Source organism: Macaca fascicularis, chromosome 18 (genome assembly GCF_037993035.2).
Source record: "Macaca fascicularis isolate 582-1 chromosome 18, T2T-MFA8v1.1".
Lineage (NCBI taxonomy): Eukaryota > Metazoa > Chordata > Mammalia > Primates > Cercopithecidae > Macaca > Macaca fascicularis.
In genome coordinates this window covers 1,644,242-1,670,382 of record NC_088392.1, presented here as the reverse complement: position 1 = coordinate 1,670,382, position 26,141 = coordinate 1,644,242, and the positions used below count along the sequence as shown (strand labels likewise).

The window sequence follows — 26,141 nt, the reverse complement described above, 5'->3', positions numbered from 1 at the left end:
ACGGTGCTCCCCTAATGGGACCTAGAGAGCTCCTCGCCCACTCCTCCCTCTCCAGCCCCTTCTCCTGAGTGTGTCTTTTCCATTCACAGGCATTTGTCTTTGCTCCCAGACCCATGTGCGAGCCAAGAACATACAGCTCCCTCTTCTTGGAGCGCTTCTCCTGTGGAAACCGCTAGTAAATTCATATCCTTCAAGTCACAGGTCAGATGCCACCACTCCTGGGAGCAGTCCCTGCCCCCCTCTGCGGTCTCCTGTGAGTGCACCTCGCAGACCCTGCATTAGTGCCTCTCAGTAGCGTGATCTCTTGCAGTCTCTCTCCCCATTATGCTGTGGGGTTCTTTAGGAAAGGCGCCCTCACCCTCTTTGTGTTTGGGGCACTTTGTGCATTGTCTTGCAGTATCCATGCAACATATGAGGTGTATTCCATATTTTACAGGTGAATAAACTGAGGCTTGGAGAGCTTAAATCAACTCTTAGGAAGTTCTGAGGCCTGCAGGTTACAGCAGGATTTGGACCCAGGGTTATCTACTCCCAAGCTCAATGGGTAGTGATGCCTTTTCATGAGAATACACAAATTCTCAGTTAAGTTGGTATTTATGGGAATGTGGGAATCACTGTCTGGAGCACTGTAGCTCCTGCTGCACACGGGCAGCTCTCCAGAGCCCTGTGCTGGGCCACGAGGAGCAGCTGTAGGCCGGGCTGTGCAGAGCCTTGTCTCCGTCTTAGGAGTGGATGCGTAGATTTGTAAGCAGTGGCAAGGCACGGGTGGTCACTAAAAGCAATGCACTAGAATGAGGAGGTGTTTGTCTTCGGAAATAGCATTGCTGGGAAGATAGGTTAAAGAATGTTGGAGCTGAGCTCAGGAAGCCACGGAAGAGGCTGCAGTCAGGACGCGTGGTGAGAGGGCAGAGCGAAGGCGCTTCAGGAGGGGCTCACTCCGTGTCTGAGGCGGGATTAAGAGGATGAGAACATTTGGGAGGTTGTTGAATCCAAAAAGTGAGGAAAGGATGGTGGTGGTGATGGTGGCTGCGGAAGAGCAGCTCCCATTTATCCAGGACTGATTGGGTCAGGCGTGTCACCTGGGTGCCCTCATGTCATCCTTGGACCACCCTGCAGTGCTTGCACAGTAAGGAGGCTGAGTGGGAGGCCTTGCCCTTCTCGGGGAAGGTGCCCGTCGGGAGAGGCCAGAGGGGCCAGACAGGCCCCTTTCGGATGTCTCAGCGGGTGCTGAGGGACAGAGAGGTGTAGGCTGTTGAGGGAGAGCGAGGTTGGGCTGTGGGTTGCATGTGGTTGCGGTGAGGACACATACCTGTTTGTGAGGACACTGAGACTTGAGCCAGGGGCTGGGGGGCCGTGGACAACAGCACCTCACATCCCAGTGGAACTTCTGCACTTGCAGCTGACTCCACACCCAGAGCCTGTCACAGCCGCCCAACAAACATGCCGAGCGAGGACTGGATGGAAAATGAAATGCTATTTTTTTCTTTAGGGTTCTTTGTGTACTTGGATAAAGTCGTTTAAAATCCTAAAGAAATAATTGTTCATTCTTGGTAAGAGTTATACAGGTGTTCATTATAATATTCTTTTAACTTTACATATGAAATGGTTCATAATAAAAAAGTTGGATTTTAAAAAGTGGCATATAGTCCTGTTTACAAATTGCATAGGATTTATGCCTCATTACGATTCCTCACCCTAAATTATCATGCTTCACACTCAGTGTAAGAAAAAAAAGTCTAAAGGAAATACTTTTGTTATCTCAATCTGCTAAATAACATGTTTTTAATTTAGCACATTTGTTAAATAATTTTTCAGAGAGCTGCTTACTTAGGCACACATAATAGAGGTAAACTTTGTAGTTACCCTAATATGAATTAATGGAAGGTTTCATTATCTTTTAACTGTTGGCAATGATAAAACTATCATTTTTCATCTCACATTTTTGCTATTTAAAGCACTCATAGGCCAGGTGTGGTGACTCATGCCTGTTATCCCAGCAGTTTGGGAGGCCAAGGCGGACAGATGACCTGAGGTCAGGAGTTCCAGACCAGCCTGGCCAACATGGTGAAACCCCGGCTCTACTAAAAATACAAAATTTAGCCGGGCGTGGTGGCGCACGTCTGTAATCCCAGCTACTGGGGAGACTGAGGCAGGAGAATCACTTGAACCCTGGGAGGCAGAGGTTGCAGTGAGCCGAGATCATGCCACTGCATTCCAGCCTGGGCAACAGAGTGAGACTCTGTCTCAGAAAACAAACAAACAAAAATATAAAGCACTTGTAGAACTTCATTATGTTATTCGGAGACCAAATTGCTGCTAACTGCATTATTTAATATAGCCTAGTATTTTAATTATACTTATTTAACAAGGGTAGCATGACAAAATAAAAAGGTTTAAACTACCTGTCATGTAATTTTGATGATTTTGTTTCCACTTAGATTTATGAAACTTGGAGACATTTTTTCAAGGTACACAGAGCACAGCCAGTTTAAAGGTGCTTCATAAAACGTTGTGGAAGGCAAAATCTATAAAACTGACAGGTATCTCAGGTAGATAGTTAGCTGCTATTTGGAATTTCTAAAACCTTATTATATCTCTCTTAAGAGAATTTATCAAAACAATCTCTAAAATAGTAATTGTAAGCTGTATTTTCCTTCTCTTTTAAAGTAAGTGCTGTGTCCTGATGGAAGGCTCTGAGCCAGGTGACCTGTTGTGCTGTGATCCTAACTGATGTCTTGGGATTAACTCTGTGCTCTAATCCTCATGCCATTAGAGGGTACCATAGACATGAAAATGCTTTGGGTTATATTCCAGTACCACTCATGCCAAAGAACATAAAAATGAGTGAATATTTTAATGGATGTTTTGCAACCATGTGGAAAGTCCAACTTTTATTGCAATCGATTGGCTGTGTCATTGTTCATACTCAGATTTATAACGTCGTCAGTAGCCGTGGATAACCCTTCTTGGATGTGCTGTGAAATAAGTACAGAACCCCCGCCCTGCTCCCAGGACAAGGGACAAGGTGAAAGCACCACATTGCAGCATGTTGTGAAATAAATGCAGAATCCACCCCTCCCCCGGACAAGGGACAAGGTGAAAGCACCACGCAGCATCACAGCACATTGTGATCTAAGTGCAGACACCACCCTGCCCACCTCTGGGGCAAGGTGGAAGCACCACGCATGGCAGCTCGCTACATACATATCCAGAGGGTATTTGAGCTTCCCTGTGCTACTTTGCTTCTATAAAGCCAAATAAATAAAACATGCATATGTAATATGTGTATTTTTAGGTTAAGTGAGATCTCTTTGTCACCTAATACATGGCCCAACTTTTCTGGCAGTCCTCCTAAGTAAGCACTGTGGTCCTTCTGCCTTGGTCCACTGAGGAGCAGGCATTGGGGAGGCACATTCAGATAACCCAGTATTTGGAAAATACTAAAGAAAAGCCGTCTGTTTCACAGACCTCCTGTCTGTCATTCCAAGGGATGCACATAGATGCTAAGGATTAAACACATCTGAAATATCCGTTTCTGTTCAGCTAAAAAGACCTAATTTTTTGAAACAGATTTTTTAAAAAAATTAATGGACACCCTCATTTGGGGCACGTTGATGTCTTTTTCAGGCAGTGTTCTATATTGTAATTATAAAGGTGGTGACTCAGTTTTCTAGTTTTATGCCTGCCTCTTTCAGAACAGGCGAAAGTTGCATTTGTTCCAAATAACAGCTCTGAGCTGAAAGGTAATGACTGGACTTTCTTCGTATAACTGGAGTCCTTCCCATTATTAAACGTTGTTAGAGGCTGGCTGCGCAGTGGCCCACGTCTGTAATCACAACACTTTGGGAGGCCAAGACAGAAGGATCGTTTGAGACCAGGCTGGGCAACGTAGGGAGTCCCTGCCTCTACAAAAAACAAAAACATTAGCTGGGTGTGGTGTCATGCACCTGTAGTCCCAGCTATTCGGGAGGCTGAGGCAGGAGGATCAGGAGCCCAGGAGGTGGAGGCTGCAGTGAGCTGTGGTAATGCCACTGCACTCCAGCCTGGACAACACAGTGAGACCCAGTCTCAAAAAAAAAAAAAGAAAAAAAAACCCACAAAAATGTTGTAAGAGTACCTTGACATGCTAGGGAGAAAATACCTTGTTCTTCCTGTTAAAATGAAAATAGTAGCAAGTAACAATCTTAATGCTACTTTGTATTATACTGTCGGGCATCCCAGCTGCTTCAGCACGTGGGTGTGCAGTGTGTGCAGTAGGAAAGCTGGGCCTTCCCCGAGGCCTCCTGCATTAATGTGTTTGCTGTTGTCCCCTTTATCCTAGGAACCCTCACCCAGAATGAAATGGTGTTTAAGCGGCTCCACCTGGGCACCGTGTCCTATGGAGCCGACACAATGGATGAGATCCAGAGCCATGTCAGGGACTCCTACTCACAGGTAAGTGGGTTCCTCCTGTGTGGGATCTGCTTCCACACACATCCCGTGCCATGAGTCCACCCCAGCCTCGTGTGTTCCCGTCTGTAAATTAGCACACTTCTCGGTGGTCTTAACATCCTCCTACTTCAGTCATCCGTTCGAATATACGAATCAGGAAATCGTCTTTGATGAGCATTTCTACATGAGTGAAATCGTAGAAGGCATAGTGTGCTTAAGTCATTTATTCATATTACATTTTACTAGTGAGTTATTTGTAAAAAATTATTCAATAAACATTGTATTTGAAGAATATTCAGTAGGATACTACATCAATATGTTTTCTAACAGTCCTGTTTTTCTCTATAATAAAACATTCTCATATTTTTAAAGGTAAATTCTTTTTTTGCCTTTTCAGTGGACAAAAGTAGACACTGTAGTGTTAGGAACCTCATATCTGTCACTCACCTTCCTGTCATCAGTGCCCAGGTGGTGATGTTTCATCTGTAGGTGTTCTTCATTATTATTATTATATTACGACATGGAGCTCAAATACCACATTCTTTCACCTGTAAATATTTATTATGTGCCCCTAATAGATAAGGACTCTGCCTTTCACTGGGGCCAAAGCTCTCTGAAGTTCTGAGAACAGGAATTAGGGGTTGAGTATCCCTTATTTAAAATGCTTAGGACCAGAAGTGTTTTGGATTCTGGATTTTTTTCAGATTTGGAATATTTGCATTATCCTTACTGGTTGAACACCTGTAATCCCTTATCCGAACATCCCTTTGAGCATCAATAGCGTTCAAAAAGCTTTGAGTTTTGGAACATTTCCAATTTTAGATTTTTGGATCAGGGATACTCAGCCTATATTTGCTTTTAAAGCAGGATTTAGCCTGGAGGCTGTAGCACTTGCCGGAGATTTTATAGGCAGTGGGTTGCGTACAGAGTCTGTCCAGGGCCCCAGGTCATCCTAACAGCCACGTTCTGGCAGTAGGCACCTCAGAGCCACCACGTGGAGCACAGCCCTGGCCCCGAGGAGTGTTTCCTTGTCATTCATTTGCATTCTTTTTTTTGTGCCTGTCATAATTAGAAGTCACTGATTCAGTGTCATCAAACCTGGAGATCTGAGAGAATCAATTTAAGAGACTAGCAGACAAGGCTGCAGTGTGCGTCAGGAATTTACACCTCCTGAGGCCCTTTTTCTGCTTGCTTGTTTGTTGACTTATTTTGAATACAGTAATACACATAATAACGAGCTAAGGCCTATCAGGTTCAAAAGTGTACACAGCTCGCCTTGGGGGGTGACAGTTCCCAGCGTTGCACGGCACTACTGCCCAGACTTGCAGAGGCCACTCAGCGATGTCAGCTGTGGAGTCTAGGAGACTTTTTGAAACAAACAGTAATTTGTTTCAAACTTGATTTTTGCAGAGACTAGACTAAATGACACTTTCCCATTGCAGCGTTTCTACTCTTGACAACTCCAGAGTAGCATACGGTGGTCAGCATTGTATTCAGGTTTTTGAAAACCTTCTCTCTCTTGTATACTTGCTACCAGTCTGGCATAAGCTTTACTGTTGGCATGCTGTCAAATGGAAGAAGTCTCATATGTGTATATATTTAGCATATGGAATGTTTATCCACACACATAAGCAAACAAACATATGTATACACAGCCAAACACATTATTATTTTGGATGTAATTCATTTAGATACAGAATATTTGTAACCTAGGATATTTATTAATAGAAGAAAAATCTTTAAAGGAGAAGAAGTACAGTTTCTCCCAGGAATCTATTTCTACATTGAAATAGTACCAGATGAGATCTGCTTTTTAAAAATTATTATCTGTGAATGTAATTTTAATAGCTTCAAATAAGTTATTAGGAAAAATTAAAAGCAGAAAAGATGAAGCATCATTATATAAACACAGTAAATACTGTGCTTCCACCTAAGAGAACTTTTAAAAATCATTTTTGCTGAAAGCTTCTGTTAGCTAAACAGACAGTACTTCTTATGTGAAATTGGTCTGATTCTCTATTGGTATTCTGTTTTATTACTAAGACGACAGGAGTCTAGTAGGTCCACTGCCGTGCAACACAAATCTTTTATAACCTGATTATATTTCCCCGCTGGAGGCATTTGGTGATAGAGGGCATAATCTTTCATGGAATTTGTGTGACATTAAATTGTGCAGGCATCAGCAAACATCACGTAGTTTGGAAGGAGGGAGCCAGCTGAGTTTGCTGTCCCGCAGCAGCGTGAGCAGGCGCAGATGGGCTGGGTCCTCACTGAAAGGCAGCACCAGCTGAGCAGAAAGTTAAACCCTTCATTCGGCACCACTGTAATTTGATGGGCAGGAGATTCACAGTTCATTGGATCTGTGCACTCCGTCCAAACGTGAGAGTCTTGGTTTCTAAGGAGGATTGTCATGAGTTACTCCGAAGTCAGCTGAAGAAACGTTTGGCGCCCTGTTCCGGTCAGGGGGAGTGTCCTCTGACACCCTCCACCACATAGGAGGTGAATAATAAAAAGTTATCACTTCGGTGGTGCCGTGAAACCTCTTAAACACGGCTGAGGCTGAGGAGAGCCAGGCACAGACATAAGCCCTAAATGAGGACTTGCTTTGAGAGAGCAGGATTCCGAGATAAGACACGGGGTCGTTTTTCCTCTGAAGGCAACTTAGGATTGTATTTTAAGGGAGCAGAATTCTAAGATGTGACTTGGAGTCGTTTTTCCTCTGAATGCAATTTAGGATTGTATTCGGTTGTTATTATCCACAAAACTGGACTGTCTAAACTGAGACTACTGAAAGCAGGATTCATTTATGGTATTAAGGGAAGATTCTTAAAAATATTGTCCTGCTTTTAGCTTTATACAATTTTATGTACAACACTATTTAAAGAAAGCTGAAAGCAGTTGTAAGTATACCATTTCATTTTGTTCTTTAACTGACTCTGCTTTTAGAAGTCATGAATAAATAGGGGTTTAATGACGTAGCAAATCATTGCCGTTGTTGAAATGAATACAGTCAAAACAAATTATCAGATTTTTAAGTAGTATAGTGAATATTTTGGTGTATTTGACAACCTGGATGTATCAAAGCGCTTCATAGTACTAGGCTTAAAAATATAACTCATTAATCAGTGCTTTCTAGGAGATAATCAGAATCAAATGAGGCTACTTATTTCTAGCTACTTCACTTATAAAAATCATATATGTTAATAATTCCATGTTAACGAGATCTCTTTGCTCTATCTTTAATTACGTGACGTTTCATATTCTAAAGATGCAGTCTCAAGCTGGTGGAAACAATACTGGTTCAACTCCACCAAGAAAAGCCCAATCTTCAGCTCCCAAAGTTAGGAAAAGTGTCAGCAGTCGAATCCATGAAGCCGTGAAAGCCATCGTGCTGTGTCACAACGTGACCCCTGTGTATGAGTCTCGGGCCGGCGTTACTGGGGAGACTGAGTTCGCAGAGGCTGACCAAGACTTCAGTGATGAGAACCGCACCTACCAGGCTTCCAGCCCCGATGAGGTCAGTCAGAGCACAAAACCGTGGGAGCTTGTGCATTCCATTTGGACTCAAAAGTCATGAGGATTCATTCTTTCTGGGGTGGGGAATATAGAGGAGCAGTTTACCGTAGCTTTAATGTATGTTTTAGCTGTAGGTTGAAAACTGCCCAGCTCATTCCAGCATGTAGCCTCTGACGTAGCCTGGGCCTTGCAGATGCAGACGTGCGGCCGGCGCGTCTCGGCACATCCCAGAACACCCAGGGCTGGTCACAGGGAACAGCATGAGAAATGCCAGCGAGGTTTACTGATTCCATAAACTAACTTGTGTCAAAGCTGCATGTTATAAAACTGTTGAAGTTTGGGACTGGGGTGGCTACATCATCCGGTTTTTTGGATTCCGTGTCCAAATTGAATCATCAGGTTTCCATATTAAATTTACACATATTTTGCCAGATTTTTGATACAGGGCATTTATTTCAAAAGAAAATCGGAATGTAAATTTCCAAAACCTACAGAAATGGTAAGATCTTAAACATGGTAAATTAGTTATTTCTAACTTTACATCATTCTTTGATTTTTAGATCAGTAAAATCATTATCAAATTTATTTAATTAATGTCTTAGTATATTTTATATACAGTTTTATATACACTTTGTCCCTTCAAGGTTCTTGAGATAGTTCCGTAATCAAGCCAACCACAGAAGCACTGTAAACAAACTAGTATCTTCCGATACTTTGTAAAACTGTGTCATATACATAAATAATTGGTGGTGGGGGGTACCTTCAAGTGAAAATAAAAAGAGAAAAATCAGATCTAATGTTTTTAAGAGAGGAGTCTGGTGGTTCTGGTTGATGAGTTTATTACAAAAGAGCGCCATCGTCCCCCCCATAATGGAATAGAATCTCAGCCGAGAGACAAGATGCAACTTCACACCCACCAGGATAACAGGAATCAAAAAGACAGACCATAGCAGGTGCTGAGAGGACGCAGAGGAATTGGAACCTTCGTGCACTGCGGGTGGGATTGGAACAGTGCGCAGCCACTCTAGAGAACAGTCTGGGTGTTCCTGAAACAATTAAACATGGAATTACCATATGCCTCACAATTCCACTCCTTGGTGTACACCCGAAAGACATGAGAACAAAGACCTGTATGTTAATGTTCACAGCAGTGTTAGAGCCGGGAAGTGGAGGCAGCCCAAATGTCTATCAGCTATCAATCAATCAATAAAATGGGGTCTGTTCGCACACATGGAGCATCATCCAATCACAAATGGCAGGAAGGAGCCGTGTCTGTGATGGTGTTGAAGCACTTTTGAAACCTTTTGCTCAGTGAAAGAAGGCAGGTGCAGAAGGCAACCAGCAGACCTATGTGATTTCATTGCCATGACACGTCCAGAGCAGACAGACCCATGGAGACAGCAGAGCAGCAGGTGCCAGGGTCTGAGGAGTGATCCCCGGCAGGTAGAAGGTCAGGGGAGGAGTGATCCCCGGCAGGTGGAAGGTCAGGGGAGGAGTGATCCCCGGCAGGTGGATGGTCAGGGGAGGAGTGATCCCCGGCAGGTGGAAGGTCAGGGGAGGAGTGATCCCCGGCAGGTGGAAGGTCAGGGGAGGAGTGATCCCCGGCAGGTGGAAGGTCAGGGGAGGAGTGATCCCCGGCAGGTAGATGGTCAGGGGAGGAGTGATCCCCGGCAGGTGGAAGGTCAGGGGAGGAGTGATCCCCGGCAGGTAGATGGTCAGGGGAGGAGTGATCCCCGGCAGGTAGATGGTCAGGGGAGGAGTGATCCCCGGCAGGTGGAAGGTCAGGGGAGGAGTGATCCCCGGCAGGTGGATGGTCAGGGGAGGAGTGATCCCCGGCAGGTAGATGGTCAGGGGAGGAGTGATCCCCGGCAGGTAGATGGTCAGGGGAGGAGTGATCCCCGGCAGGTGGAAGGTCAGGGGAGGAGTGATCCCCGGCAGGTGGATGGTCAGGGGAGGAGTGATCCCCGGCAGGTAGATGGTCAGGGGAGGAGTGATCCCCGGCAGGTGGAAGGTCAGGGGAGGAGTGATCCCCGGCAGGTGGATGGTCAGGGGAGGAGTGATCCCCGGCAGGTAGATGGTCAGGGGAGGAGTGATCCCCGGCAGGTGGAAGGTCAGGGGAGGAGTGATCCCCGGCAGGTGGAAGGTCAGGGGAGGAGTGATCCCCGGCAGGTAGATGGTCAGGGGAGGAGTGATCCCCGGCAGGTGGATGGTCAGGGGAGGAGTGATCCCCGGCAGGTAGATGGTCAGGGGAGGAGTGATCCCCGGCAGGTAGATGGTCAGGGGAGGAGTGATCCCCGGCAGGTAGATGGTCAGGGGAGGAGTGATCCCCGGCAGGTGGAAGGTCAGGGGAGGAGTGATCCCCGGCAGGTGGAAGGTCAGGGGAGGAGTGATCCCCGGCAGGTGGAAGGTCAGGGGAGGAGTGATCCCCGGCAGGTAGATGGTCAGGGGAGGAGTGATCCCCGGCAGGTGGATGGTCAGGGGAGGAGTGATCCCCGGCAGGTAGATGGTCAGGGGAGGAGTGATCCCCGGCAGGTGGATGGTCAGGGGAGGAGTGATCCCCGGCAGGTAGAAGGTCAGGGGAGGAGTGATCCCCGGCAGGTAGATGGTCAGGGGAGGAGTGATCCCCGGCAGGTAGATGGTCAGGGGAGGAGTGATCCCCGGCAGGTAGAAGGTCAGGGGAGGAGTGATCCCCGGCAGGTGGAAGGTCAGGGGAGGAGTGATCCCCGGCAGGTAGATGGTCAGGGGAGGAGTGATCCCCGGCAGGTGGAAGGTCAGGGGAGGAGTGATCCCCGGCAGGCGGAAGGTCAGGGGAGGAGTGATCCCCGGCAGGTAGATGGTCAGGGGAGGAGTGATCCCCGGCAGGCGGAAGGTCAGGGGAGGAGTGATCCCCGGCAGGTGGATGGTCAGGGGAGGAGTGATCCCCGGCAGGCAGAAGGTCAGGGGAGGAGTGATCCCCGGCAGGCGGAAGGTCAGGGGAGGAGTGATCCCCGGCAGGCGGAAGGTCAGGGGAGGAGTGATCCCCGGCAGGTGGATGGTCAGGGGAGGAGTGATCCCCGGCAGGTGGAAGGTCAGGGGAGGAGTGATCCCCGGCAGGTGGATGGTCAGGGGAGGAGTGATCCCCGGCAGGCGGAAGGTCAGGGGAGGAGTGATCCCCGGCAGGCGGAAGGTCAGGGGAGGAGTGATCCCCGGCAGGCGGAAGGTCAGGGGAGGAGTGATCCCCGGCAGGCGGAAGGTCAGGGGAGGAGTGATCCCCGGCAGGCGGAAGGTCAGGGGAGGAGTGATCCCCGGCAGGCGGAAGGTCAGGGGAGGAGTGATCCCCGGCAGGCGGAAGGTCAGGGGAGGAGTGATCCCCGGCAGGCGGAAGGTCAGGGGAGGAGTGATCCCCGGCAGGCGGAAGGTCAGGGGAGGAGTGATCCCCGGCAGGCGGAAGGTCAGGGGAGGAGTGATCCCCGGCAGGCGGAAGGTCAGGGGAGGAGTGATCCCCGGCAGGCGGAAGGTCAGGGGAGGAGTGATCCCCGGCAGGCGGAAGGTCAGGGGAGGAGTGATCCCCGGCAGGCGGAAGGTCAGGGGAGGAGTGATCCCCGGCAGGTGGAAGGTCAGGGGAGGAGTGATCCCCGGCAGGTGGAAGGTCAGGGGAGGAGTGATCCCCGGCAGGTGGAAGGTCAGGGGAGGAGTGATCCCCGGCAGGTGGAAGGTCAGGGGAGGAGTGATCCCCGGCAGATGGAAGGTCAGGGGAGGAGTGATCCCCAGCAGGTACAAGATCAGGGGTTGTGGAGTGATCCCCAGCAGGTAAAAGGTCAAGGGCTGAGGAGTGACCTTTAGCAAGTAGAAGGTTTCTCTTAGGGGGATGAAAATGTTTTAAAATAGATTATCATGTTGGTTACACAACTCTGTGAATATGCTAAAATCAATTAAATTGTACATTTTAAGTGGGTGAATAGTGTCTCCATAAAGCTATTTAAACAAAAGAAGATGCAGAGTGAGTGTAGGTTCCATGACTATTGAACGAGTAGAAAATTAAGATTCTAAACAAAGACAAAGCAAATTCACAGGTTAAAAAACTAAAATTTGTATCTTAGAAAGTGTTAGGATACTCGTTCAATTTCTGAATGTATAGATATGAAAGGTGCTCAATTCTAATTCCACAGACAGTGGAGATATGAGCCTAAAACCCCTCTGTTGCTGATCAGCAGGTGGGCCGGACAGACAGGGAGGCACGTGGAGAAGAGACAGGAAGAAGAGTAGAGGGGTGTGAGAGAGCCTCTTTCTCTGGTGATAATACATCTTGCAGCAGAGACTCAAGTCCTTGCCGTGGAAAGGTGAGAATAGGGACAGACTGTGGCCACCATGAGGAAGCAGAGCTGGCGTGTGCACCTGATCATGCATAGTACGGCATTTCCAGCGCTGGGAAGGGCATCGTCATTTTGCTGATTAAAATTAAGTAAGAAGTCAGAATATACCCCTATGAGTTTAGAATGTTTGGAAAATTGCCTTATGAGTAATAACTAGAACCGATTTGTAGCCCAAAGAAGACAGAACAGAATAAATGTGTGTTGATAATTGAGGAGGAGCTATGCTGTCTGCAGAGCTGACCAAAGGTGGCAAGCGACTTTTACTTTAAAATTCCCTCAAAGCAGGAGTCTCTTGTCTAGGCTTCTAGAGGCAGAAGAATTCTACCACTTTATGGCTCAGGAAACAACCAGTAATGTCATTCATCTTTTTTCCATGAGCGTTCACTGTGGCCGTGTCCTGACGGGGCACAGGCTCCCAGGATCATGGGACTAGATCTCGTGTCCTGGAGGCAATTCTCGTGTCTGTGTGCAGATGTGGGAACCACTTTCCTGGGAAGGAAAGATACACACATAAGCAAGGGGTTTTTAAACTTGTCTGTACATCAGGTAGATGTCTAGGGGTTTCCTTCTTTTTTAAAATACTTAACTTTTTATGTATGCACACTAGCACCCCTATTACAGAAATGCTGGACCGGGGCTGGGCGTGGTGGCTCATGCCTGTCATCCCAGCACTTTGGGAGGCCGAGGCAGGTGGATCACCTGAGGTCAGAAGTTTGAGGGCAGCCTGGCCAACATGGCGAAACCCCGTCTCTACCAAAAATACAAAAAATTAGCCGGATGCGGTGGCAGGCTCCTGCAATCCCAGCTACTTGGAAGGCTGGGACAGGAGAATTGCTTGAACCCAGAAGGCTGAGGTTGCAGTGAGCCAAAATCACGCCACTACACTCAAGCCTGGGTGACAGAACAAGACTCAGTCTCAAAAAATATATATATATAAATAAAATAAAAAACAAAAAGAAATGCTGGGCTGGGGCTGGACGTTTCTCCATTTTGAAAATCTAAAAGGTTGCAACCCACAATTGAGAACCATTGCATTTTATAAATCTTTCCCTTTGACTTACTTTTAGGACTTGAGGTGAATGATCCATATTCTCAACTTCCCACGTTTAAAAAAACCACTTTTACCGCCGGGCGCGTTGGCTCACGCCCGTAATCCCAGCACTTTGGGAGGCCGAGGCGGGCGGATCACGAGGTCAGGAGATCGAGACCATCCTGGCTAACACGGTGAAACCCCGTCTCTACTAAAAATGCAAAAAATTAGCCGGGCGAGGCGGTGGGCGCCTGTAGTCCCAGCTACTCGGGAGGCTGAGGCAGGAGAATGGCGTGAACCCGGGAGGCGGAGCTTGCAGTGAGCCGAGATCGCGCCATTGCACTCCAGCCTGGGCGACTAAGCGAGACTCTGTCTCAAAAAATAAAAAAAATAAATAAAAAATAAAAATAAAAATAAAAAAACCTCTTTCATCGTTTTGGCTACTTTTTCACCATCCTTTAGGTTCTTACATGGGTAATGACATGTCATAATTACTAAATTGGTATAGTTTGGTTAGAGTAAGTTAGTATCTTGACTAAACAACAAAAAGAAAAATGCCTATGTAACTAAAGTTTGATAAACTAGGGTGAATGTGAGGATGTGAGGCCCTCCTCCACCAATGTTTTAAATTTTCTGTACACTTTTTGTGGTGGTGACTCTTAGGGGGTTCAGCTGAAGCTGTCCGGGGGACAGATATAAACATCTCCTGATACAGTGACCTCAGGAAGAAGAAAGCCTAAATGCGCCCGCAGATTTATGGTATTTGACAAAGTATAAGCCACGGCTAGACTTCGGAAAACAAGCTTGCTTATTTAAAGCTTTAGTTACATAGGCATTTTTCTTTTTGTTGTTTAGTCAAGATACTAACTTACTCTAAACAAACTAGACCAATTTAGTAATTATGACACATCATTAGCCAGGTAAGAACCTAAAGGATGGTGAAAAAGTAGTGAAAACGGTGAAAGTGGTTTTTATAAACATGGGAAGTTGAGGACACGGATCACTTATCTCCTCTCAGACTCCGCGGATCGCAGGTTGGCTTTCCATCCTTCTCCACACTCCCGCCGCCTTCCTGTCTCTAGATAAGTGTCAGTGATGCCGCTGTGATGGCACGGCCCTGCGTCACAGCCAGTACACGTTCCTCTGTCACCACGCGGTCACCGTCACCGGAGCTTCTGTGTTTCATCGAGCCTTTCGTGAGAATCTCCGTGCCCGGTGTGACTGGGCACACTTACACGCAGCCGTGCAGCCTTCCCTCGTGTCAGGCTTTTGCTGTCAAACACATAATGCCTTCTGTTCCCAAGACCTCTCTGAGTAGCTCCGTGTGCCTGCCGCCTTCCCTCCGGTGATCCCCATGCACAGTGTTCAGACCGGTCTGCTCACGCCCCTTCGCAAGGTGCTGGGCTTGGCTTCCCTGCTTGGATTCGACCACTGCCCCATGCAGATGCTCTTCTGGACACATCAGTAATTGGTGATGGTGGGTACATGTGGATTGAGTGGTGCCTTCTGTGGACTGGCATAAAGGGATCATTTAGTTTTTCCTGAATGCAGTTATATTACTACTTGAAATTTCTGTAGTCACTCCATTACTTTTATAATTATTCAAAACATTTTGTTCAACAAAGCTGTGCCAAGCTTGTGTGCAGCTGCCTCCCAGCACTCGCCCGTTTGCTCCTTCTGTGCTCGTCCCTAGCTTGACATCCCTTGGCTGCCCTCACCCCCGGCCGGGGGTCCCCAGCTGCCCATTGGCTCGCAGGATTCCCATGTGTCTTTTGGGCGGGTATCTCTCTCCATGTGTATTGCAGGTTTTGAGCAGCAGGCTTTATCTTCCTTGCGCCACATCCGCCTTCTTTTCAGGGGCTCACGAGCGCCGCCTGCTGAGCGAACCTTGACGGTGTGGAAAGATGGTGCGGGGAGCTACTGGTCAAGGCGGAGGAGGGGAATAAAACACATCTATAGGAATATTGGTCCTTAAAGCCATATTATTGGAAGTTTAAGTAGGAGCTGGTTTCCTATAGTTTAGCAAGGCCGTGTCCCAAAGTTTAGATGGTATTTGCCTTTTTGGTACAAATGTGAAATTATGATGAAGAACTTAAATTCCTTCCTGTGAATCACATTGTCACTTCTCTCTTTTCAGAAAATAATTGGCAAAGTCTGTGAAAATTGGGATCAGTTGAAGTATTAGATTTCTGAAAAGTTCCAGAATACAATGTCATCATCGTACAGGGTTTTTCAGCTTTGAGGAAATGTGGAAACCCGCGCTCCACTCCTCCTCCCTGCCAGCATGCTGCTGCCTGCCCCGTTCTGTCAGTGGGCTCGGTTGTTAAGCTTCCTTTAGTCATAGCCCTATTGTAGTTCATAGACTGTGTTGACTGATAGATACGTAAAAATCTGTGTAGCTAAACTCAGAACCACTTTCGCAATTAGGATGTGTGTATGTGTCAGATCTATTTATTTAGTAATAGAAAATCTGAGCAAAGAGGCATAAGCGAATCTGGGCATCTCGACCGACAAGATGATGAGTTGAGACTTGTAAGGTTTATCAGTTGCTGTCTTTTTAGCATTCTAGCGTGGGCTGTGAGACAAACACAGGTCACAAGCAACTGCTCTGTAGGAGGAGGCAAGCCCCCGTTATTCCTACCAAGAAAGGGTTAAATGCATTGTTTTTTCTGTTATGGCATTCTGGAAATTCTCAAAAATGTCATGTGATTATGCATTGAAAAAGAAGTGTTTTTCTATCATAAGTCTGAGAAACCTAGACTAGAGATTTTTCCCAAAGAAAATTGTATTTGAAGTTTTAAAAATACTGTATTATATGTTTACCATATTACCTTATTCCACATTTTTTATTCAAAGTATCTGGGAGTTTTTATTTTTAAGTTTTAATATAAGTCATAATACTTTTTGAATCTTAAATTGGGAATTCACAATAGAGATTTCATTGACTCCAAGATTATTAAGAATTTAGAGAAATTGTAATATAGACATTGCTAACCTTACAGTTAAGTTTTTTTACTTGTCTAAATGTCTCTACTTGGGAAACTGGACAATGATTAAAAATAGCAGAACATTAAATAACCTTTTAAAAATCCCTAAAACGTGTTTTAAATCTGAAAAATGAAAACAATAGACTTCATCATAATTTTTAAAGAGCTCTATTGATACAATGTTTGCAAGTCCCTAAAGCCTCAGGAAAATCATCTAAATGGTTCGTTATTTAGCTTATTGAACTTTGCTGCGGTTAGGTTGATGGATGATAGCAGTGTTTCCCGAGCACCAAAGTACCATTTTAAAAGCATTTTTTATCGAATAAAGTGCTTAGAATATTGCACCCTGGAGCTTTATTTAGGGAAATGGTTCAATTGATGTTTTCTATTTAACCTCAGCTCTGACCTATCACAACATCTATGGTTAATAAGCAACATTATCATTTGAGAGGCTTAACTAGTTTCACCCACTGTGCACCCGCACCAGCCTCTTAAACCCTGTTTGTGGTGCTGTGTTATCTCGGTCGTTGGGAAGGATGGAGTTTAGTAAGTAGAGTGCCCTAGTTTTAGTCGCTGATACACAGTTGCTGTTCTTCACGAAATAAGCAGTCTTTGATTTTCATTTTTCCTAAAGCAGAAACAATCTTTCACCTTACCTACACATGCGCCTAGATGAATCTGTGTTATACAAATAAGTGAATTCTGAGAAATTAATTTTAAATCCTTAAAGGTCATGTGAGGCATAAGCAATTAAACACTTGAAGTGTGATGTGTCTTGTGTGGTATGTTTGGTGATATGATACTTGAAGGTATAGACGTGATGGTGATGTCAAAGTGTAAATAACTGATTTTGTATTCATAATGTGGAACCTACTTATGCTCTGGTCATTGTTTCTTATAATAAGTGATCAATATTTCATTTTCTCTAAGAGTAGGAAGTTCTGCTTGCCTATCACTTGGTCTCCGCAGGCTCAGCATAGCAGGCTCCAGCTGAGCAAATGTTAAATGCCCTCTGGAAATTCCCTCACAGAATTAAAATTCAGCTCTGTTTAACTGTTCGGGCATATGTCCAGTGCAGTCACAGAACACTAGCACCGAACTGGTGGCATGAGCCCTTGGAGAAGGACAGAAGCTCAGTGGGCAGAGCCTCCGAGTGCAGAGGGTGTCAGCTCAAGTGATGAAGGCATGGGGTGGAAGGAACCTTGAAGACCGCTGGCCTCTTTTGGTCCGAACAGAGTGACTGTGATTCTCAATGACTGCTTATTCCTCTAGCCTGGCTGTTTAGTAGTCTTATTCTTTTCCCCTCTGTGGCTGCGTTTTCTCATGTTGGTAAGTTCCATATTTAAATATTATTTCAGAATGTAGCTGTCATTGTCTGACTCTAGTATTTGTGTGCAAGAATCAGCTAGAATTAATGACAGAGCACAAGTGGGTTATTAATAGTATTGCTTTTGGGTTTACAGAAGTAGGCACTAATGCATGAGGCGTGCTGTATTTTTTAATTCATTTTATCGTGTGTGCCTATTGAAGCAAGACTAATTGTGGTGTTTTGTCAATATATTTGTGAGGAGCAAATCATTGTCAGTGACATAGAGCCTTCACTCTGTGACCTTCAGGACCGATAGAGAATAAATACTACATAGCCTGTCTGTGAATATTGATTAGCAGCTTTTTCAGATGATCAAATTGCATCTTATGTTAATAATTCCATTAAAATATAAAGATGATTATAATCACAATCAAAAATGATGAAATCTCAGTGATTAAATTGTGATGTATAAAGTGCATGGTAAGAAAATGTATATTTATAGTGTAGCAGGCAGCTGCCTGTGTGAATGGCTAATATGATAAAGGAATTTCTCCCTAACTTTTAAGAATAGTAGCTCAGAAATTTCTGAATAATGGAATTACAGAGAATTATTAATGATAAAAATTGTCCCGTAATTTGTATTCTCTCATATGATATTACTCCTGGCTATGCTACTCTTGGGTCTGTTTCCCAGAGTGGTTATTTAGCACGGAGAAGTGCAAGTGTGTAAACAAATTGCCTGTGGTAGAGATTACTTCAGTGTGTTGCTAAGCAGCCTGTGCATGAGATTCAGCTCAGGTTCCCGCTTACATATATTTTTTCCCATTCACATCTTAATTATTTTTTGCCTTTGTATTGTCAAGAATCACGCTATTAGAAATTTCTAACAGCTCAGTATCAGAGAAATAGTCATTTGAAATGTACTAAACCTTTAAATTCTGGTCTTTCTGCATTTCAGAGATTACTTCCTATCATAATGTCAGGCAGCAGTTAATTCCATATTAATATAGAAGCACACAAGGGGTACTTGATAAACTACTCTGCCAGTTTTTTATTGAATGCGGACACAATCGCTTTGAAAGAGATCAAGTGATGGCGTCGGAAGTACGATTATTAGAGAGCTCCCGACTGAGTAAAGAAAAATCTAATTGATGAATGGCCGGTCGTGCAGGTGGAGATTGTGTTCTGTGGTTGCCTGCACCATCCCTGATAGCATCCAAGGAAAACAGGGAAAAATGTCCACTGCAACCTTCCACCCACCACCTGAATGTGAGGACTGCAGCCACGTGTCAGCTGCTGCTGTGGAGACGGCTTCTGAGGCACACACCCGAGAATTTCCATCCACCCCTCAGCAACCTTCTTCCCATGCCTGTCCTGTTGGCAGCTAACACATTTAGTATACAGTCCAACCAAAGACTGCAAATAATGGCCTCAAAGAAGCTGTGGCAGAGAGGGCAGAGATCAAAGTGGTCTCCGTGGGAAACAGGGAGTAGCTCTTGCAGGGATCCACCTCTCAAATGTGGTCAGCAGTAGCAGTGACCTCAGGACGGCAGCCCCACCGCAGCACAGCCAACATGTCAGAGAGCACCTGGCACCCTCACCAGATGCCCTGTGCATCGAGAGAAAGAAAGGAACATATGTTAACTTGGCATCAAACTAAATCAGTAAGAAGAACAGAACCAAAGGAAAGTGGGAGGAAGAAAAAGTAAAGGAAAACATAAAAATAATGATTGAGTAAGCAGTCATTCAAAAGCTGACTCTTTGAAAGGTTAAATGAAATGGGAAGATTATTGGCAAAACACAGTAAATACAAAACAGTGAATGTAAACTAAGTTCACACATATGAAATAGGTTTAAAAGTTTATAAGAAATATGAAACGCAGATCAAATGCTTATGTTTTCAAAGACAGTAAAATAACTGGTTTCTGGAGAAACAAATTTCAAAACTGACTCCATAAAATCTGAGTAGATGAGAAGAGAAATTTAGAAAAATCACCCAAAATGGCTTTTGACCAGTTTTATAGGTCAGTTATTTTGAGGCACAAATAAATCACATACTGTAAGAACTTTTCTTGAGCAAGAAAGAGTTAGACAGTTATGTCTAAGGACACAAAAAAGCAAAAGTTCTAAAAGAAAAATTATAAATTGAATTTCAGAGTAAAATTTATTTTTTTTCTAAAGACATTTGTTAAGAAAATAAGATAAATTAGAATTTCAACATAAATTTGAAAAAAAAAAAAAAATGAAGACAAGCCACAGACTTGTAGGAAATGTTTGCAGAATACTTACCTGATAAGTGACTAGTATGCTGAATATATAAAGAATTCTCATAACTCAGTAATGAGAAAACATCACCTGAATTTAAACATTGGCAAAAGATTTGAACAACTACATCACCAAAAAGAGATATGAATATTGACTGTAAAATACCTCATAAAAGTAGTGATTTGTGGGATCTAATATAGAAAAACTATTAAGATACGTGGTAATAGCCAAAAGTTAAGAGGTGATTGATGTCAATGGAATTAAATTACTCTGAGGTCCTTAGAGTACAGGTAAAGGTGCTGATTTACTTAGACTTTGGTAAGTCCAGGATTATGCTGGCAACAGTGGAGTGAGTGCCAAAGAACGGTAAAAGAGCATGCACCTCTCCAGGGTGGTGGAAACGTGGTCATCGTGTGGTAGAACACACACAGGGCTCCTTGGAGAAATGGCTGATTCTAGAACCAAGGCAGGAAATACCCAGGCTGAGCCTGGAGCGTCTGGTACTACCAGAAAGTAAGGAATTGCTCAAAGCCAGCCAACAAACAGAAAAAGCTGCCTGCGTGGCAGGGGGTGTGTGAGAGGGACACAGAAGCCAACTGGAAAAGCTCCCTGTGGTGAATGCTGGAACAGTATGAGCCACAAAGTCGGTCGCCCTGGATTATAGCCCACAGTATGAAACAAATATGCAGGAGTCCAAACTGATAGGAATAAATAAATGAATGGGAGAGAAAGATCTCCCATGCACAAGAATTCCTGTGCAAAAGGATCACGTGTGTAGCTACTGAACCCACAAGTTGGGGAGCATAATTCCTCCTCCTCTAGATGTGGGCTACGCACGAGGACTTCCTCCCAAAGAGCATGGTGTGAAAGGGGGAAAGGAGGAACTGGACGACCTTAGTCAGGTGAGTAACGTCAGCATCAGCAGTGAAAAGCCGCGTTGCTAGACGCAGCCCCAACAGGATGTGATCAGCAGCACCTCACCTTCATGGTCGCCCTCCCCAGCCCCACAGCCCCAGTCTACTCGTGAGAAAATCACCAGACAAATCAAATTGAGCGATGTTTTACAAAATACCCGACCAGTACGTCTCAAAACTGTCGAGGTCATCAAAAACTGGGCAGGGCCAAGCAACTGTAACAGCCAAGAGAAGACATGAAAACTAGATGTGACGTCCGGATGGGACCTAGGACAAGACAAGGACTTTAGGTAGGAACGAAGGCCGTCCGAGTCACGTATGGATTTAAGCTTTTAAAAATGGAACCTGCTGCTTGCTCAGATTTTATTGACAACTTGAAGAAACACTGTATATATGCACCTTTCAGAAAATTACCGAATAAAAGTTCAGATATGTTTAAGTGCTTTGTCCTTTTTTGTGATTATTTTACAATAGTGGTTTAACCAGTTTCTTCTTTGTGATATTTGGCCTTTAGTATTTATCTTGTAATTGTATGGGAGACACAGGGTCACTGCAGACGGTAGCACAGCTTCAGATCTCACTATAGATCACCCAGTCATATTTCCTCTGCAGAACAAGGTGACAGCTCCAGGTGGTATGGTCTTCCTTTAACTTGTGTCCTTGTGAGATTGGAAAAATGTTAAAAATGTTAGGGAAGAAAAGTGCTTTTCTAGGCACAGGGTCATCATGACCATCTGTGTGGTATTCCGGTGAGTGCCAGCATTGCAGCCTCCCGTTTCACTCCCAGCTGGCTGTGCCTTCGCTGGAGAGGCCTTGGGTGTTCTGGGACCTGCAGTGGAAGGAAGCAAAGACGGGCTTCTCTGCTTCACTTTCAGGAAAGTTGGAGACCCATGTCAGACACTAAAAATCAAGGTTGAGGAACAAACATTTTAGCACTGTTAAATACTGCCTCATTAAAGACATGTAAGCTGACTTCCAGAAGTGCTTCAATAAGAAAATAAAATGTCCTCGTATATGTAGAGTGTTTGAAATGTGAGTGAATATGGAGGGAAGAGTTAACAGTTTGGGAGGGGCCTGCCTCTCCTGGCTAATGTGAGTGGATCGAGAGGGAACACTGAACGGCTCCATGGGGGTCTCTGCTTCACTGGCTTGCGCCGTCCTCCGCATTGTTCCCTTCCCTACCTCTCTCCGCTTAACAAGACAAGTCCTGCAGCTGGAATCGCTGTCCTCAGTGTCCCACAGTGATAGCACAAAAAGATTTAAGGAAACCGGCCTAAAGAATATCTGCACCAGGTTTCCGTTTCCTTTATTGCCAGAATTCAGTTTCGAGTTCCTCGGGATTGAATTGATTGTAGAGGTGATGCATGTATGTGATTCTCCATGTAAATAAATCTAAAATAAAGTCCTGAAGCAAATATTGCCGTGATTTCTGCATCTACAGAACTTGGCTCACAGGAATACTCTTTGATTTAATTAATTTAGTATTAACCTATTTGCTGCTTTCAGGTGATTTTCATTTTATATGTGAATAAATGGTTGAGAGGCACACTAGTAACTTCAGGGAGAGAGCGACTCTCTTTCAACTCAGAGCCCAGCTTGCCCTGCAGCCGTGAGCTCACCAGGCTGTCCAGGGCCCGGAGAGTCCTGACACGGATTGCTGAGAATGTGTCCCATTTGTGGTTTTGCCGTGTCTTCAGAATTCCACTCAGCTTTCCACTTTTAAATCATTTTAAACAGGAGATTTTCAGCTTTCATGTATTCAAGAAATGAGTCTAAATCAGTGAGCACAGCGCACCTGGACCTGTGTGGGGTACTGAGGTTCTGGGAGGGAAGGAGCCCGGACCTGGGAGTGTTGGTCCCTGGAGCGCAGCGGAGGCGCAGTGCGAGTATGTCCTCTGCCGGGGAAGGGGAGGGGCACACAGTGCTCTGATCAGGTGGTCAACGGGGCCTTCTGGAGACCTGGGGTTGAGCCGAAACTAAGACCGCAGGGTGGAGAGTGATGCGGAGGGCCTGGCCGCAGGCAGCCAGCACTCCACACACACCAGGAGCATGAGAGCCCCGGGGCCGGGCCAGGGGGACAGTCAGAGAATGGGTCTCTAACAAATGTATTTGACACTGAGCTAGCTGCCGTCAGTCCCCATAACTGTCTATTGTTGGAAGCTAATCCCCAGTCTTGCTCGGACAGCTTGATTCTGAAGTTGGGAGTTGTAATGACAGGTTGTCTTTGCTGGATCTGCATGTGGGCCATCTGGTTGGCTGGCCATGCAGAACTCCCACCCGCCTGCCCTCATTGCTTGGAAAACCCTGTCCCACTTCCTCGGGATGCTGTGGGTTTTACATTGGGAGGGAGCTTACGTACTAGGAAGCCTCAGGATGCTGTGGGTGTTACGTTGGGAGGGAGCTTACGTACTTTAGGAAAGTGTATATTTTAATCTCTCAAACGTCTTTAGGAAGATAATAGACTCAAACTCATCAATCCTTTGCAGTTTTCTTTTAATTTCTACATCTGCTATCCCTAGATGTAAGTTATTTCTAAGAGCCTTCCAAAAAGAACATCATGACTATATTTCAGATGTACAAAGAGAATTCGCTAGGCTGCCTTCACCTAGTCAAGTCCCCACACTCACCTGCTGCAGAGCTGCAGAGCATGAAATAAGATATGAAAGCTCCAAACCAAAACTGGAGAATCTGCCGTGTCCATGGGAACCAGCGGTTCCTCTGATGTATCTTCAGTAAGGAGGACCAGGTCTGCATGAAGTCCTGAGTACTTAGGTATGAATTCAGGAGCAAAGATTCTAAAAGTACTGCATATCCTCGCTGAAATTATTTTTCTTGTAGTTATTTCATCCGGCAAATATATATATATACACACACACACACACACACACACACACACACATATATATATATATATATTTTTTTTTTTTTTTTTTTTTTTTTTTGAGATGGAGTGCAGTGGTGCGATCTCAGCTCACTGCAACCTCTGCCTCCTGGGTTCAAGCTGTTCTCCTGCCTCAGCCCCCCGAGTAGCTGGGATTACAGGCATATGCCACCATGCCTGGCTATGTTTAATTTTATATTGTCAAAATTCGGTCCAACAATAGGCAAGTTACATTAGAACAGTAATTCAAGCATCTATATCTTATGAAAAATTTGGATATTCTTTTTTTCTGGTTGGCATTATATAGAGTTAATCCTCAAGGTGATTACAAATTAAAAACAATTAGATGGAATGCTAGGCTAGGTATAAGAAGTCAAACTGATTTTTGTTATAAGCTACTGTTTGCTCAAATGGATTGTGAAACCGAGCGTAAACTAAATAATAAACAGATGTGAGTCACCAAATATAGAAAGCTCAGTCCTGACTGCAGTGGGGCACCAATGAGATGACAGGGTGTTCACGGAAAGATGCAATTTACAGGTCAAAATGTAATCGTAACCTTTCACTGTGTGAATTGGAAATTAGCCTTGGGAGCATTGGCATCATTTACAGCTTGTGGGGAAGAAGTTTTATTGGAAGAAGCAATGGTAGAGCTACACCCTCACTTCCCACTGGAGACGGCGATGCCCAGGTGCCGCCTCCCTCCCTTACGATGGGTCCCTGCTGACCCCCGTGTGCCTTTTTTGGTAATGTGGAGCGTGTCGCTGATGCCCTCAATTACGGGACTGCATCATCCCCAGCACAATTTTAGACTCTCTGTGTACTTAGTAACATGCGGGAAAGTCAGAGAGGGAGTTCTAATTCAAGCCCTGTGGGTGACACGCTATTGAACATTTAACACAGGCATGGGATTCCAGAGTTGTAGCGTCCGTAGAATGGCAGCGCCGTCCGACCTCTAACCCAGCGTCAGAATTGCAACAGCGAGGGTTGACATCTGCCACCGTTACTGCACAGCACACCACCCCATATGTGGGGCGCAGAACCATTCCAACATTCTCCCGGGTGCATCCTCGGGGCACAGTCAGGCAGCTCCCATCAGTAGGAGAGGGTTCCGACCCTGATGCCACCTCAGGCAGGGGCGATGGGGCCAAGTGGATTCAGTCCTGGCCACATCAGCACTTCCTCAGTGAGTATGCCCTTTCCTCATTTCCAACAAAGCATGAAAATTACAAGCAAAGAATTTCCAGACAGCAATTTCTCACAGTATTTGGCACACATTAGGCATTGAATTTGCTCCTATTTGTGTAATTTATCTTCTTACTAAGACACTTAAGCAAAACAGACCAAAGTCAAAATTTGCTAATTCCATTTATTTTCAGCAAAAGGAAGATGTATCAATCATGCTTGAGAGTGGGAAGCTTCAGGTTTATAAAGGTGAAATGCTAGGTGCCTCCCAGAGCAGAACGTTCTCAGCACTCAGCAAAGTTAAATCTAGTACTTCAGCCAGGGTCGGACAGGCCTGAAGTATGGTGGAGACTTGGGGATTTTGATTTAGTCTTGCTTTATGTTTTATGTCTTCTGTTAAGTTTTTAAGTTTTAAATTATTATGGGTACATAGTAGTACATACTTATGGGGTACATGTGATATTTGGTACAAGCGTACAACATGCAATGATCAAATCAGGGTAATTGGGATGCCCGTCGCCTCCAGCATTTGTCGTTGCTTTGTGTTAGTACGATTCCCATTCCGTTCTTAGTTATTGTAAAATATGCACTAAATTCTTGTCAGTTAAGGTCACCCTGTCGTGCTACTGAGTGCTGGATCTTCTTCCTTCTATCCGACTGTATTTTTGTACCCATTCACCAGCCCCCTTTGTTACCCCTATCCGTGATATCCCCGATATCCTTCCGGACTCTGGTAACCATCATGTTACTCTGTATCTTTGGGAGTTCAGCGTTTTTTTCTTAGCTCCCACGTAAGGGTGAGAAGACCCAACGTTTGTCTCTCTGTGCCCGGCTGATTCACTTAGCGTAACGGGCCCCTGTTCCATTCCCACTGTTGTAGATGAAAGGGTCTCATTCTTTGGTGATGGCTGAATAATATTCCATTGTGTATACACCACGTGTTCTTCATCCGTGCATCCAGTGAGGGACACTGCGGCTGATTCCATAACGTGGCTACCGTGAACAGCGCCGCAGTACACGCGAGGGTGCCGAGAGCTCTTCAGTGTCCTGATTTCCTTTCTTTGGGGGATATTCCCAGCAGTGGGATTGTGGATTATATGGTGGCTTTGTATTTAGATTTGGGGGTAACCTCCGTGCTGCTCTCCAGAGGGCTGCACGAATTTATATTCCCAACAACAGTGCTCCCTTTTCCCCACCTCCTCCCTCGCCAGCGTTTGTGATTGCTGTCTTTTGGGTAGAAGCCGTTTTAACTGGGGTGAGGTGATATCTCA

The 26,141-nt window shown here is 45.3% G+C and overlaps 1 protein-coding gene across 50 annotated transcripts in view; it reads left to right on the top strand.

Annotated features, from left to right (window-relative positions):
- The window catches only part of ATP9B (ATPase phospholipid transporting 9B (putative)), a 296,871-nt gene that overhangs the window by 216,296 nt on the left and 54,434 nt on the right, over window positions 1-26,141 (top strand). For all 50 annotated transcript variants that reach the window (XR_012427204.1, XR_012427206.1, XR_012427202.1 and 47 more), the window contains 2 exons: window positions 4,322-4,434; window positions 7,700-7,948. Coding sequence is in view for 43 of the 50 variants with exons in the window: in XM_065533602.2 (XP_065389674.1) it covers window positions 4,322-4,434; window positions 7,700-7,948 (362 nt within the window). In the remaining 7 variants the exon portion in view is untranslated. The remainder of the gene's footprint in view (window positions 1-4,321; window positions 4,435-7,699; window positions 7,949-26,141) is intronic.